The sequence below is a fragment of the Mus musculus genome, chromosome 11 (assembly GCF_000001635.26).
Source record: "Mus musculus strain C57BL/6J chromosome 11, GRCm38.p6 C57BL/6J".
Taxonomy (NCBI): domain Eukaryota; kingdom Metazoa; phylum Chordata; class Mammalia; order Rodentia; family Muridae; genus Mus; species Mus musculus.
The window spans coordinates 79569244-79583028 of NC_000077.6; the positions used below are offsets into that span (position 1 = coordinate 79569244).

General features: G+C 44.1%; 1 protein-coding gene across 9 annotated transcripts in view; it reads left to right on the top strand.

The window, feature by feature from the left end:
* Nf1 (neurofibromin 1) overlaps positions 1-12366 on the top strand; it is a 242020-nt gene extending 229654 nt beyond the window's left edge. For 6 of the 9 annotated variants that reach the window (XM_006532436.4, XM_006532438.4, XM_006532440.4 and 3 more), the window contains 2 exons: positions 988-1204; positions 9011-12050. In XM_006532436.4, the coding sequence (XP_006532499.1) occupies positions 988-1204; positions 9011-9153 (360 nt within the window). In that variant the 3' untranslated portion in view covers positions 9154-12050. Of the gene's footprint in view, positions 1-987; positions 1205-9010 lie in introns of all 9 variants that reach the window. The other 3 variants (XM_006532441.4, NM_010897.2, XM_006532442.4) reach the window with 3 other exon arrangements.
* Positions 12367-13785: the final 1419 nt, after the last annotated feature.

Consider the following 13785-nt stretch of genomic DNA (forward strand, 5'->3'; position numbering starts at 1 on the left):
TACACATTACCTTCAAACCAAAGTAACATTTCAAAATAAAAATTGTTTTAGAAAGATTTTTTCCAAAGAGGCAATACATTCAATATATTGATATATTAATTTTATTTTAAGTTAGGTTTGAAATCTCAGAAGGGTATGGAAAACCTCTATAAAACGTATTCTGCCTGTAGACCTCTGTACATGTGGCAATAACTCACACACCTGTCTTGTGACTCGTGAAGAGTGTGATGCATGGTAAATACACCTCAGGGACACATGGCTACATCTGACTATCAGATTTGTTCTTGGCTGTTCACTTTCTTTGACTGGCATTTGTTGGTATACTACATGAAATAGTATTTAATTTTTTTGTAGATGGTCTCTTAAAATAATTGAAGTTCCTTGAAGGCAGGGCTTCTGCCCCACACCCTTCACACACACACACACACACACACACACACACACACACACACACACACACCATGTCCTAGATGAAGGGCTGTTAAATCAAGATGAGTTTTTTATACATTTTTCTAGTTCTAAGAGTTGGATTTAGTTTATTTTGTACTGTCTGTTGATATGCACAGGTTGTCATTAAAAAGATGGGCCTGAAGTCACAGAAGTGTGTCATGCAGGGGTTTTAACAGGCGGATGGTGGGATGATGATGATGCTCTGCCTGTCTCATCTGCTTTGGGACGTTGGCGAGATGTCACTGCCGAGGACTGCATTGTCTATAAAGTAGTCAATTCCTCTGTCTCTGCATGGCTTTCAGAAATTGCAGGTTCATCTGGAAGCTTTTAGGGGAAGCCAAATACAATTCCTAGCTGTATGTTCCACAGTTCTCTCTAAATACTATTCCAGACGTCCCCCTCCCCCCTTAATGATTTAGACTACAAAGGAAGAAAGAAAAACAATCCACCAAGCCCCAGATATCATTAACCTTTTCTTGGCTTCAGAGGGAACTTTTTTTTAATGGAGCTAAAATAATGTCCTATTTTCCATTACAGCAAACACAAATCCCTGACTATGCTGAGCTCATTGTTAAATTTCTTGATGCCTTGATTGACACGTACTTGCCTGGAATTGATGAAGAAACCAGTGAGGAGTCCCTCCTGACACCCACATCTCCTTACCCTCCTGCACTGCAGAGCCAGCTTAGTATCACTGCCAACCTTAACCTCTCTAATTCCATGACCTCACTTGCAACTTCCCAGCATTCCCCAGGTCAGTAAATGTGATCGTTATGTGATTGTGAGCAATGATACGATACCAACATTAGGAACTCCCTTGTGGTCAGAGCATAGCAGATTTTGGTCCTTTCCCTCCTGAGGTTCACTTCCCATTTCTTTCCTATGTAACTGAATGTTGTTACTCTTCAGAGCTGAGTGCTTTCCATCAAGTTCTATAGCAGAGGGGGAAATGCATAGTGATGTTCAGTATCCACAGAGATTTGGACCAAAAGCACAAACTAAGCTATATTACCTACAAGTGAACATCAGCTATACTAACATTACCCTAAGGCCTTATATGCCTCTGGTGCAGTATAAGCACCATAAAACACACACATACAAAGTCTAGTAGTCACCCCACTTTGTTGCTGGTAACAACAGGTCAGCCATCCATCAGCCACTGACAAGCCTGAAGGTCTGGGATTAGGTAAACAACCAGACAAAAAGTTCTCATAAGAAAAAAATAACATCTTGGAGCTGCGGAGATAACTAGGTTGGTAGAGTGTTTCCCTTGAAAGCCCAAGGACCTGTGTTTAGTCCTCAGAACCTATATTTTGAAACGGTATTTGTGGTGGCTCATGGCTTGTAATCGAGGCACCCAGGAGGTTGAGGCAGAAGAATACCTGTGAGTGAATAGCCTACTTGGAGAGTTCCAGCCAGTGATGTGCAGGTCCACGTGTACACACACACACACAGACGCGCACGCACGCGCATGCGAAAAGGAAATCTTAAACCCCATCATTATAATCTTTACTGTAGAGTCACTGTTGGATCAAGTGAGAAAAGTAGGTCAGTGGAATTTTGGGTTTTATTTATTATTTATTTACTTATATTCTCAGTCCAGGGTCTCACTGTATAGCCCTAGCTACCCTAGAACTTTCTATGTAGACCAGGCTGGCCCAGACTCATGGATTCACCTACTTTGTCTCCCAATGCCAAGATTAAAGGCGTGTGTAATCATAGACAATGAAATTTAGAACTCTATACACTGAGCAGTCATAGGTAAGAGTCCCCGAGGTACTGAGAGAGAAAAGCAGGAACGGCACCTGCCCAGCTCCAAGTTCAGTTGATGTCTGTCTGAATGGCTTCATAAGCTCTGCTTGAGCCTAGAGGTGATGCCCACTGCCTAGTGAGCACAAGCCCTGCTGTGTGAACAGAGGGAACAGTGTGCACTGGCCCACGGCTGATGTTTGGGTCAGGTGCTCAGTTGAAAAGATTTTCTTCTAAGTTAGTTAAAATGTTTAAAAAGGATTTCTTAAGTTACCTAAGTTCCATTACCTGAAAAGGTCATGCGGTAGTCTATAAGGACATTCTTAGAAGTGGTGTTTTAGCAGGCGTTTTCTTTATACAAATCAAACCATAACTATTCTGGGCTGCTCGAGATGTATAAATAGAATCTCCATAAATACTTGTCTCAGTGTACATGAACATTTCCATTCGTGTGGTAGTCTGGAAGATTCTAAAGAAATAAGCCGGTATAATACCCAATCCATATCATAAATTTACAGTTACAAGTTCTAAACAGTTACACTCAGTTCTTACGCTTTGTTCCTAATTTACTTACCAGTCAGGGAATCCTTCTATCTCCTAGTCGTCTGCCCAGCTCTCCTCATGTAGTCAGTGGGTTTGTTCCATCACTTGTTCTGTAGGACAAGTGTGACCCCACACCCGAATTAGCATCATCTGATGTTAGAGGCATAGCTCTTGAGTCTTCCCTGCCTGCTGGGTGAAACCCCAAGTATGGAGCCCAGTCAACCTCCTCGGGAGCATGGGTGATTCTTCTGCACACTGGGCTTTGAGATGCTGCCATAGGCTGGCTGTGCTCCTGGCCCATGACTTATGTTGACTGTGACTCACATCTGGAATCCCAGGCAAGAGAATCACTTTGAATTTGAGTCCAGATGGGCTACAGAATGAGACTCTATTTTAATTTCAAACAAACAAAAAAACTACATAGAACTATATGCACGTATTACTTCCTGAAAAGTAGTTAAATAAAGCCATTTCCAAAGTATGAAGATCTGGTTTAGACTCGACTATAGAGTCGTCGCTGGCTTTTTACATTATTTGGGGAGCATTTGAAGCACCCCAGGAATAGCTCCCTGGCTGCCCTCAGTCTCATGGCAGTCCTCAGCCTCAGCCCCTAAAGTCTTGGGATTACAAGGTGTGTGCTACCATACCCAGCTGAATACTTAGTTTGTGAGTGTATAGGCACTTTCACAAATTTAAAGACTTTTCTTAGCCAGGCAGTGGTTGTACATGCCGTTAATCCCAGTACTTGAGAGCCAGAGGAAGGTGGATTTGTCTGAGTTCCAGGGCAGCCTGGTCCACAGAGCAGTTCTAGGACATCCAGGGCTACACAGAGAAACCCTGACTCGGGAGGGAGAAAAAGTTTTCTTTTACTTTTTTTTTAAGGTGCGTGAATAATTTACCTGTGTCTATGCTTCTGTACATGCATTTCCCGAGGAGGCCGGAAAAGGGCACCAGATCCTCTGTAGTTGAAGTTACAGATAGTTGGGAACTGCCATGTGGATGCTGGAAATTGAACCCAGGTCCTCTGAGAGAGCAGCCAGTGACCTAAACCTCTGAGCCATCTCTTTAGGCCCTACTTTCACACACTTAAAGATGAAAGATGCCTTCAATACAGGGACTGATAGTTTGTGCCTGTGGGTGTTAGAATTGAGTTTTAAGTGAAAGTTATTTCTTACTTATTTAGTAGTATTTAACACATTCTAAGACAGTTCTTTTTTTTTTTAAAGATTTATTTATTATTATATGTAAGTACACTGTAGCTGTCATCAGACACTCCAGAAGAGGGAGTCAGATCTTGTAATGGATGGTTGTGAGCCACCATGTGGTTGCTGGGATTTGAACTTTGGACCTTCGGAAGAGCAGTCAGGTGCTCTTACCCACTGAGCCATCTCACCAGCCTCCTCCCCCTTTTTTTTCTTAAACATAGAATTTATACTGTATTGCTTTGTAGAAAATAACCAAAATTGGAGCCAGTGAAAGGACTAACTGGATAGAGATGTTTGTATGCAGTTCTGTTGCCAAGTGTGAACCGACCTCAAGAGTTGTCTTTTGATAGCCACACTTAAACTCATGCATGAACACACACACACACAGAGTCATCTTCAGCTACATAATGAGTTCCAGACCTGCCTGGGCTATATTATGAGACTGTCTCAAAAGAAAAGAAAAAAGTGCATATATTCACACCAGCAGGTCTGTTTGAGGCCTTACCTGCCTCTGAGGCTCTCAGGGTATTAAGGATGGTGCAGTGTACTCAAGTGACTTATTTTAATGCTTTGTGATACTTCTCATGGTGTGCTTAGAAGAGTCAGTAACTTCTGCTTATTTACAGATTATTCCTAGGAAATTACTGGTTAGAATCCCATAAATAAAGCCAGCTTCCTTCTGCAAACCAGGGAAGGTAGCAAGTGTCTAACAGCTTTCCCCTGCTTTTCGCTCCTCTGGACATCATTCCCTTCTTTGTCCTCTCCTCATCCCCCTGAAGCTCCTCTGCACGCTCTAAGCCAACAATTTGCATATAGCCTCTCCCACTGTGGCCTTATACAGAACATCGCTTCCTCTAAACTCAAGCTAGGCCCACAGCTTGAGACTTCCCCAGTCCCTAGAAGTTGAGTTGAAGGCTCAGGTACTTGAAAACAGGAACTTGAAAAGTGGTTGCTTGGTGACATTTCTGGACATACAGAACTATATAATCAGTATGGCCTGTTTGGTTCAGTTGCCACTTCTACCTACCCTGTCCTTGGTTAACCAAACACTATGGGGCATCAGCAGAGAAGCAGACCGAGGTCTTTGAGGAAGAGGGGATTTTAGCTTAGAAAATAGTTGTTTCTCCCACCCCCAAAAATAAAGCTGACCCCATCATAAAACCAAACCCATCCTAAAGCTATCCTAAAACTAACTGTTCTGACTCATGCTGTAAAGAAAGTGTCCTTAACTGACTGTCAGCACTAAGCAGACATGTAGCAGCACACTGCTGCCTGATTCAGAGAGGACCTGTTGGCGTCTTGTAATCTTTGTATTGCTGCAGAGAGATGAGGAAGCAGTGGGGCAGCAGGAGAAGCCCATCCATTCTTGGATTCCCGCAGTGCCGAGTCTGTGTGTCCAGTCATACAAGGGCCGCTAAATACACCCTTGCCATCCATCTCTCCACAGACGCTTTTTCCACAGCATAAACATCGCCAAAGCTCTCACACTTGGCTTCTTTTTAAGACGTTTTGTGTTCTTTACATTAGCTCCGCTCCAGTAATTTTACAAATTCCAGCATTAAATTGAAGTCCTATACATTTGTCCTAAAACTCCATTTGCTTATTATTTAATCTCTTTTATTCGAGGTATTAGAAACATCTTAGTCTATTTTTAAAAGATTATTTTATCTGTGCAATTCAGAAAAGTTCTTCATATAGATTGTTACCCAACTTCTTAGCAGCCCTGTAAGGTAGGCAGTGTACCCTTAACCCTCGGACTGCGCAGAGGCGAGAGTCAGCATCCAGTGGCTTAGTGGAGGGCAAGCAGCTGGGGGTTCCAGCTTCAGCACCCAGATCTTTCACTCTTATTATAGAGGCAGCGAGAGTTCTCCACCCGATTAGGACTCAGACTTTGAGGCTAAGAATCTAGCTCAGTGGTGGAGTGCTGTGTGTATACACAAGGCCCTGGGTTCATTCTCTGCTGAAAAAAGCAGAGCATAAGCTTTATCCTTCAGCGTGCTTGCCAGCTCATACGGAGAAACGTTTTCCAACAGGTTTGCTCTGCTGTTTGTAGGGAAGTGAGCAATGCAGTTTGAACCCAAGTGGGCTCCTATATAGGTGATGACATCTAAGTTCTCCCAGACTACTCAGGTATTTCCTTACGTGTGTTAGTATCTTATCTGTGTGTTATTTTCCAGACAGGAGCTGCAGCTCAGTAGTAACACGATAAGCATGTTCTGATACCTGCCTTCAAGGAACTCAGGCCATAGTAGGGAAGCAGGCTAGCATCTGAGTGTGATTTGGCAGTTCTTCTCCCAGCTCGTGCGGTCCACAGTGTTAGCCAACACCTGCTGCCTCATCTTCATCCGGAGCCAGTGCAGCTCGCTGAACACTGGGAGTGCAGGTGGTCTGCTGCCCTGCGTGCACGTAACTGGCGCCTGCCCGAGTGCAGCTGCTTTCAGAGCTTATACCAGCAGGCATGGGACACAGCCGCTTCAGTGTGATGTCCTTTTGGTGGCACCTTCTGGAGTCTTTGATCTCATGGATTTTTGCTTTTGTACCCATGGAAGGAAGAAGGGAAGGAGGACTGGTGACTTAGGGATATAAGAACACAGAATATGAAGCTTTCAGTGGAGACGTGCAAGGTCAGGCCTTTCTCTCAAGTGTGAAGTAAGGCCTGTGTCAGGGCAGGAGCCTGCTCCACGTGAGCAGTCTGCGCCCTTCAGCAGCACATGGAGGCATTTCTAGATTCCACCGTAGAGGGGAGGGAGGTGTGAGAGAATGCTGACAAATTATCAGAAGAAAATTATCTGAGTGCTAGGTTCACTCCATTTCCTGGGCCCTGCTTTCCTAAGACTGTGGGTTGGTGTAAATGTAATTCATTTTTATTGCTTTTTAAAAAATAACTCTCCTAGAGCTTGTTTATAATATCTACCTTTTATTTATTCTTTGACAATTTAATATACATATACAGTGCTCTCCAAAAATTTATGCAATTTTTTCCTTGATTTTTTTTGTTTGTTTGTTTTTTGTTTTTGTTTTTCGAGACAGGGTTTCTCTGTGTAGCCCTGGCTGTCCTGGAACTCACTTTGTAGACTAGGCTGGCCTTGATCTCAGAAATCCGCCTGCCTCTGCCTCCCAAGTGCTGGGATTAAAGACGTGCGCCACCACTGCCTGGCCTTGATCATTTTAGTAAAACTTTTTTGTTCTAATTAGGCTTAGGAATCCTCTAACACTGTATTTATTTGCCTTCCGACTTCCTCATTAGGAAATAAGATATAGTGAAGAGATTCCTATTAAGGAAATAATCTCGGTTGAGGAAACTCGGGCCTTGAAGTCACAGGTCACGTGCACGTGTCAAAGATGACAGAGTGACAACCTGTGTCAACTTCCGAGGGAAGCTGGCCGGGAAGCATCCCTCTTTCTAATGTACATGGTGCCAAGTAAGGGCTGCACGCATGAGGGCTGTGAATTAGAGGGCCCCAGCTATCACATTTTAAAGTGGAAACATTTGTTGCAAACCAATAGTTATTGAAAGTGATTAGCTAGATTTTATAAAGAAAAAAAAACATGAATGATAACTGGTCCCTTTCTGGGTGGTTTCACTCCAGCTGAAGAGATAAGATGTTTATGCAGGTTGTTGTTATAGGCAAAAGCTAGTGACTACAAGGAGGGCATAGAAGGTGGTTCTGGTAGGAGACGGATGGGAGAGGACGGGAGTGGAACTGTGTTGAATGAAGGCTGTGTCTTCCAGAGAACAGTCATCCCAGGTGCAGTTCTCCTCAGCCTACAAACTGCCGCATGGATCTGTCCCACTTCCTGTAACACAATAAATATCTTGTGGCTTAAAATAATACTTTATTGCCCAAAAATGGAAATGTTTCCATTCCCAAATGTAATGATTCTTTTTAAGTTCAAGTAGTCCATAAAGTTAAAGTTAGACCTGGGATAACGCTGCGGGCCATGACATGAGCAGATGGTTTCCTGCCTCCCCACCCCCAGTTAAGTGTGGCCTGCCCTTCCCTGCTCCTCCTCCTCGTGTGTCTGTGAACAGTTTATATCAGCTACCAGAATGCCTCCTGCCAATGGCTATGCTAGACATGATGAGTACAGTATCTATTTGGGAAGCAAATTCTTTTGAAGGGTAGAAGGCAGAAAAGTACACAGGTCATAAGTTTACAGTATAATGAACTTTTTAGAAGCAAACCCACTCATAATGAAGATCCAGGGCCAGGCACAGTGGCACATGAAGGCAAAGGCAGGCAGATCTCTGTGAGTTCCAGGACAGCCTAGTCTGCGTACCAAGTTTCAAGACATGTAGGGCTACACAGAGAGACCCTGTCTCAATCAACTAATGATCAAAATCCTACCAGGGATTGTGAAGGAACATGCTCGCTGCCTAAACTGCCTTCCTCACCTCCTTCAGACTGTTCTTTTCTATCTTTATTTGTAACCTTTATCAATATGCTGAGATTTTTCTAAATTTGCCCTTTTGTTCTGATCACCTTTCTGAAAATAACGTTTACATTATTTGTAAAATACATTATAGGACCCTTGAGTGAGGTTGAGACAAGTGTAGTGACTCTCCATGATTGAAATGAAGCCAAGATCCGGGCATGGCCTGCGTGGTAGGTCACCTTTTCAGGAGATGCCCTCATTCCTCCAGAACAGGCATTGAGGCCGATTAAAGGAGAAGTATATGCCTTTTTCTGAAATGGCGGCTATGCAGAAAGATGGATACATGGCTAGAATCTGCCCTCTGCTGGACACTCATGGTACAACTGGGAGAAGGTACTCTCCTAAGGCTTCCTGGATGGCCAGCCTTTCACCCTACCTCCCTCCAGCTGTTCTTGCAACTTCTCTTTTCTCTTACGCTGTTTCACAACAATGATAGAAAATTCAGCTTAGCAAGGTGTGAGGCAAAGTATGTGGCAAGGCCTTTGTAAATGTCCTGGCAGTTTACTGTGAATGTGGAGTATGCTGGGACTGCTCACCATTCCAATCTCACCCACAAGCAATGAATGAGATTGGGTCCTGAGCTAGCGTCAGGAGAGGAGGAGTAACCAGCTGTTGTGTCTCTCCAGGACTCGACAAGGAGAACGTTGAACTCTCCCCCACCGCTGGCCACTGTAACAGTGGACGGACTCGCCATGGATCCGCAAGCCAAGTGCAGAAGCAAAGAAGTGCTGGCAGTTTCAAACGTAATAGCATTAAGAAGATCGTGTGAAGCGTTCTTTGTTTCACTCTTCAAACCAACCTAACATGGCTTCTCACTAGTGACCCCTCACCTTGCACTGCTGCACTTCGTGTCTTATGATCCCATCTGGTCGCCGTGTCGCCAGACGGTCATCTCTTGGAGCATTGCCTAAGTTTAATGCTGCTTTTCTTTGATGTTTTTCCTTCTACTTTGGCATGTGTCTGGTTGAGCACTTGTTCTGAGGACAGCAGAGACAGCAGGCGGTCAGGAGGCCTGACTGAGAGCGTGGACCGTGGGTGTGGATGAACCCTGCAGTGCTGCCGCTGCCGCAAGCCACGGGCCGTACGCGGAGGACGGCCTTCTGTGTTCCCGTCTTGCAGAGTGAAGGGGTCGTCTTAGTTACACACTTATAAGTTTGGGGGAGAAATCATATTTTAACCCCAGTGTATTTAATCTTCTAGCTGTGGACTTTTTTTTTTTTTTTTTTTTACCTTATGTAGTTGAAGGAACCACAGAGGCCAAGCCTCAATAAAGCCACAGGCCAGGGACTGAGGGAGGGGCAAACTAATATTTTGTAACGAATTCTTAAGAAATACTAACATTTGAGTCTTAGCAATAAGTACAGGAAAATAAGCGTGACACACACATCTTAACATTGCTGAATTAAAGCTATTGGTTCTGAGGCCTTATACATACTTGGTCATCCAACCTGGGTAATTTTTTTCCAGTTGATTATCTTTTAATTTTTACATATGAAGGTGTTCTGTTCTTTTTTTTTTTTTTTAAGCCAAGACTATACTAAGTATAGAAACTACACTTGTGTTTGCACTTGCTTTCTCCTCTTTCCTAAGTGATTCTAAGCAGGGTAATTTGCAGACAGAGTGGTGAGACTCGTTTCCACAAGGTAATTTTCATAGCTCTTTCCATTGGCTCCGTAGCAAAATGGAATGGTACGTGACATAGGGTAGGTGATATTTTTATTTTGTTAAATAATTTTCCAAGAAACAGAATATGCTGTATATTATCATAAATTTCTTTGATAAGATGTATTTTTAAAATCTTTTAATCTTACTCCTCTCCTCCAAATAAAATCAGGAATCTCTAGCAAAACATTTGGATTCTATCTGATAGGATTGCATTTAGTCACTGTGAAGTCTGGCCGGCCTGTGTGGTATGGACACAGGACCTCTAGGATCGCTGCTGTGCAGAGTGGCTGGACCAGTGGGACTCAGGCCCTTCCAAGGGATGCACACCCAGCTGCTTCATGGTACCCGCAGGATGCAAGACAGTTTGACTTTAGTGAGCACAGTAGTACATGGATGCTCTCAGTTAAGATTGAACTATATTTATTTTTAAAAGGTATTATCCCTCTACTTCCAGGTTCCCTTCATGTATTAAGACATAATGGCTTTGGGAGGGACCAAAAGAAACCCAGTAGGGTGTGGACAGGTCCTGTAGTGCTGGCTCACTAGTGGATTTCAGTAAGTTAAACTCCACAGCTAAGTCAATAAATAATGGTACATTTAAGTATTCTGACTTTAATAATATAACACGTTTCACACTTATCCATACAGTAACAATGTAATATGTTAATGTAAATAAAATTGCTTTTGATATTCAGAAATAACAATTTAATTTTTTTAATTTGTTTACAGCCCTGGGAAAAGTAAGAACCATTTGCCAAAATAAAAGGAAACCCCTTAGTGTTAGTAGTGATTTTAACATAGAATCACTGGAGACTACTGGAGACAGATGCAGCAAACTGAGCTCTTGTAAAGGCTGCCTTAGAATAACTGTCAGAGCAGATAACCAAGGCTGGGAGGCTGAGATGCCAGCTGAGTTTAGCCGCAGGAGGCCCGTGGCTTAGCTGCCAGGCCCGGCTCCCCACCGCAGTACTGCTGGGGTGCACCCCGCTCTGGCTCCTGCAACCGTGGGCAGCACAGACTGAGGCTGCTGTAACTCTAGTTGCTTGGCTTTTTTAAAGTCATTGAGTTCCATTACTGGCCCATTACTGTTTTGCTTCCCCCATCAAAACAGGACAACTTATAAATGTGCACTCTTCCTGTAGCGGGTTTCCCCATAGTTCTTAAACTGCCCCACTTGAGCTCCTATGGAAAGATCAAACGGAGCCACTTCTGACCAGTACATCCCAGGAAACTGGGGCAGCATTCCAGTTTTATCTAATAGACAGAACTTCCAGCTTTTGAGGAAAGTCTATCTTTGCAAGCAACTGAACCTACAGAGCTTAAAGTATCACTAGCTGCCCCTCCCCCAAAGGAGACTCTAATTACAGGAGCAGCTGAAGGTCTGAGTAATGTCCCATTTTACACAATTTGGTGTGAGTTCTGTGATTCATTTTCAATTTGTGTTTCCCTGACTTAAAAGAAAACAAAAAAACACTAACGGCTGTGTTTGTGCGTTTGGCTGGTACTCCTCCCCTGGGCTCCCATGCCCTCACTGTGGGGACACTGCACTCTGCTGGACAGTTACTCTTGCCTGCATAGTGCTGAGGCCGGAGCCTGGACAGTGCAGACTGCCACAGCCCCAGTGGGGGGACTCGCCCCAGCAACCACTTCCTTGGGGGGTTTAAGGTTGCAAGTTTCCTCTGGGAGATCTGGCTTTTGTTTTCCAGGTTTGGAGGAGTTTCCCCCCCCCCCTTTTTTTTTCTACATTACTCCCCAAGCATATTGAAGCATGTCTTATTCAATGTTATGCAATGGACTTCCACAAAAATTCACTTAGTGTCAGCCACACAATTTTTTTTTAATGCGGTATATTCCCCTGTAAATAGTTTGTGTAAAATTTGACAGAAAAGTCTATTTACTACATTGTAAATACATGTGATGATATATTGTATTATTTTGCTTTTTTGTAAAGCAGTTAGTTGCTGTACATGGATAACAAACAAAAATTTGATTATTCTTGTGTTCGTATTGTTAACTTCTTCCTGCGACTGCGTTCCATCATTTAAAGAAAATGCTGTGTATTGTGAACTGACCTTGTATATGATTAACTTACTCCCCTCCCCAACCAGGGGTTCCCTGCCTACAACCTTGTTGATAATGTAACCAGCAGGAGAACCTCTGCCTGACACACAGACTCCACTGCTGTGGGGAAACATGTTGACGTCTGTCGCAGAGCATCGGCCTCACTTGCTCCTGTCCTGTGTATGCCCTCCCTCCCACCCACCCCCCCACCCACCCCCTTTTTTTTTTAAAGTAAAATGTAAATTCAATCTGCTCTAAACTGTGAGGAGTTATTTATCACATGCAGCCAACTGTTTGTTTCTCTCTTCCTCCATGATCTTTAGAACATTAGACCTTGTCCACCTTTCAGGTGTGTTGTGGATTGCCTCTGCTCACCCTAAGGGAAAGATCTTTCTCCAAAAGTAAAGTCATTGAGTTCCAACAAACAGGGGTCTGTCCAACACAGAGGCAACTGTCACTCTGGCATAGGTGAACTTACTTTCCAGAGAGTAGCCTGTCATTACTTCCAGGCTCCGCTAATGTCGTGAGCAACTTCCCTGAGTGCTAGTATATCACTCAAGGAGAGCTACTGCCCACCCCTGTAGGAGACGGAAGCCTCCTGGCCCTAGGAGTAGAATACTTCTCTCTGAGCAAATGACCCAAAGTGTGCAGGGCTTTTTATGGGCAGGTGGAGACGAGAGGTGGTATTCTACCTTATTCTACCTTGGGAGCTCTGGAATATTCTGGTACCACCCCAGGCAAAAGCAGACCCACGGGGGTGGGGAGGGTCTGAGAGAGTATGTATATTTAAAGCATCTCTGGCAGTTTTGCTGGACACCCAGGCTTGAAGACCCCTGAAACTGAGTACTCAGTGCTGCAAATAGCTACCTGTCCCTGGGGCCTAAAGCACCTTAGTCAAAATTACCCATATCTCTGCAACAATCCAGATTGCACCTCACGATTCCTAGACAGCAGGCTCTTTGACTTGGCCAAGGTTTGCCAGCACAGATGCTGTCCTCTGGGTATCCTCATCCACTTGGCCATAGTGAACAGTGTGGCCATGGGATGCTGAAAATCAACTGGTAACCTTTAAACTGAAGGGACAGCCTCTCCCTGCACCCTGCAGCTGCTTCCTCCAGGTAAAATAGGGAGGCCACACTGCCATCTTGCCTGGGTCCTTTCTGCCCAGAAGTTAAGAGTGTGGCCAGTTGTAAGTCTTTGGGGTGAGGGGTGGGGGGAGTCAACAGCTGTAATTTCCACTGCCGGAATTCCAAACAAATACCCCTGCAAGAGGTTTGGCCTCTGCCGGCTGTGAACTTGTGACTTTATTAGGAAAATGGACACGTAACTGATCGGCATGTGTCCTAAGATACAGGGTTTTTGTTTTGTTTTTGTTTTTGTTTTTTTGAGGGGTGCACACCCCACCCCCCCCCAAAATACTTAAAAGACCTACCTTAGCACAAGGCCACACAAACAGGCACTCTTTCCAGCCCAGTGATTCTAGATGCTTCAATAGAATTAGAGGCCAGAGAGTTTTTCATAGCAGCTTGTTGGTTTGTGGAGCAGAGGCAGAAGGGAATGCATTGCTTGATCTCTGCCTCTACCCGAGCTCCACCACTGACCATTCACACTAGGGTTCTGCAGGAGACAAAATTTCTAGCCAAGAAAGCTGGAGAGAAGGCTAAGCGGTTAAGAA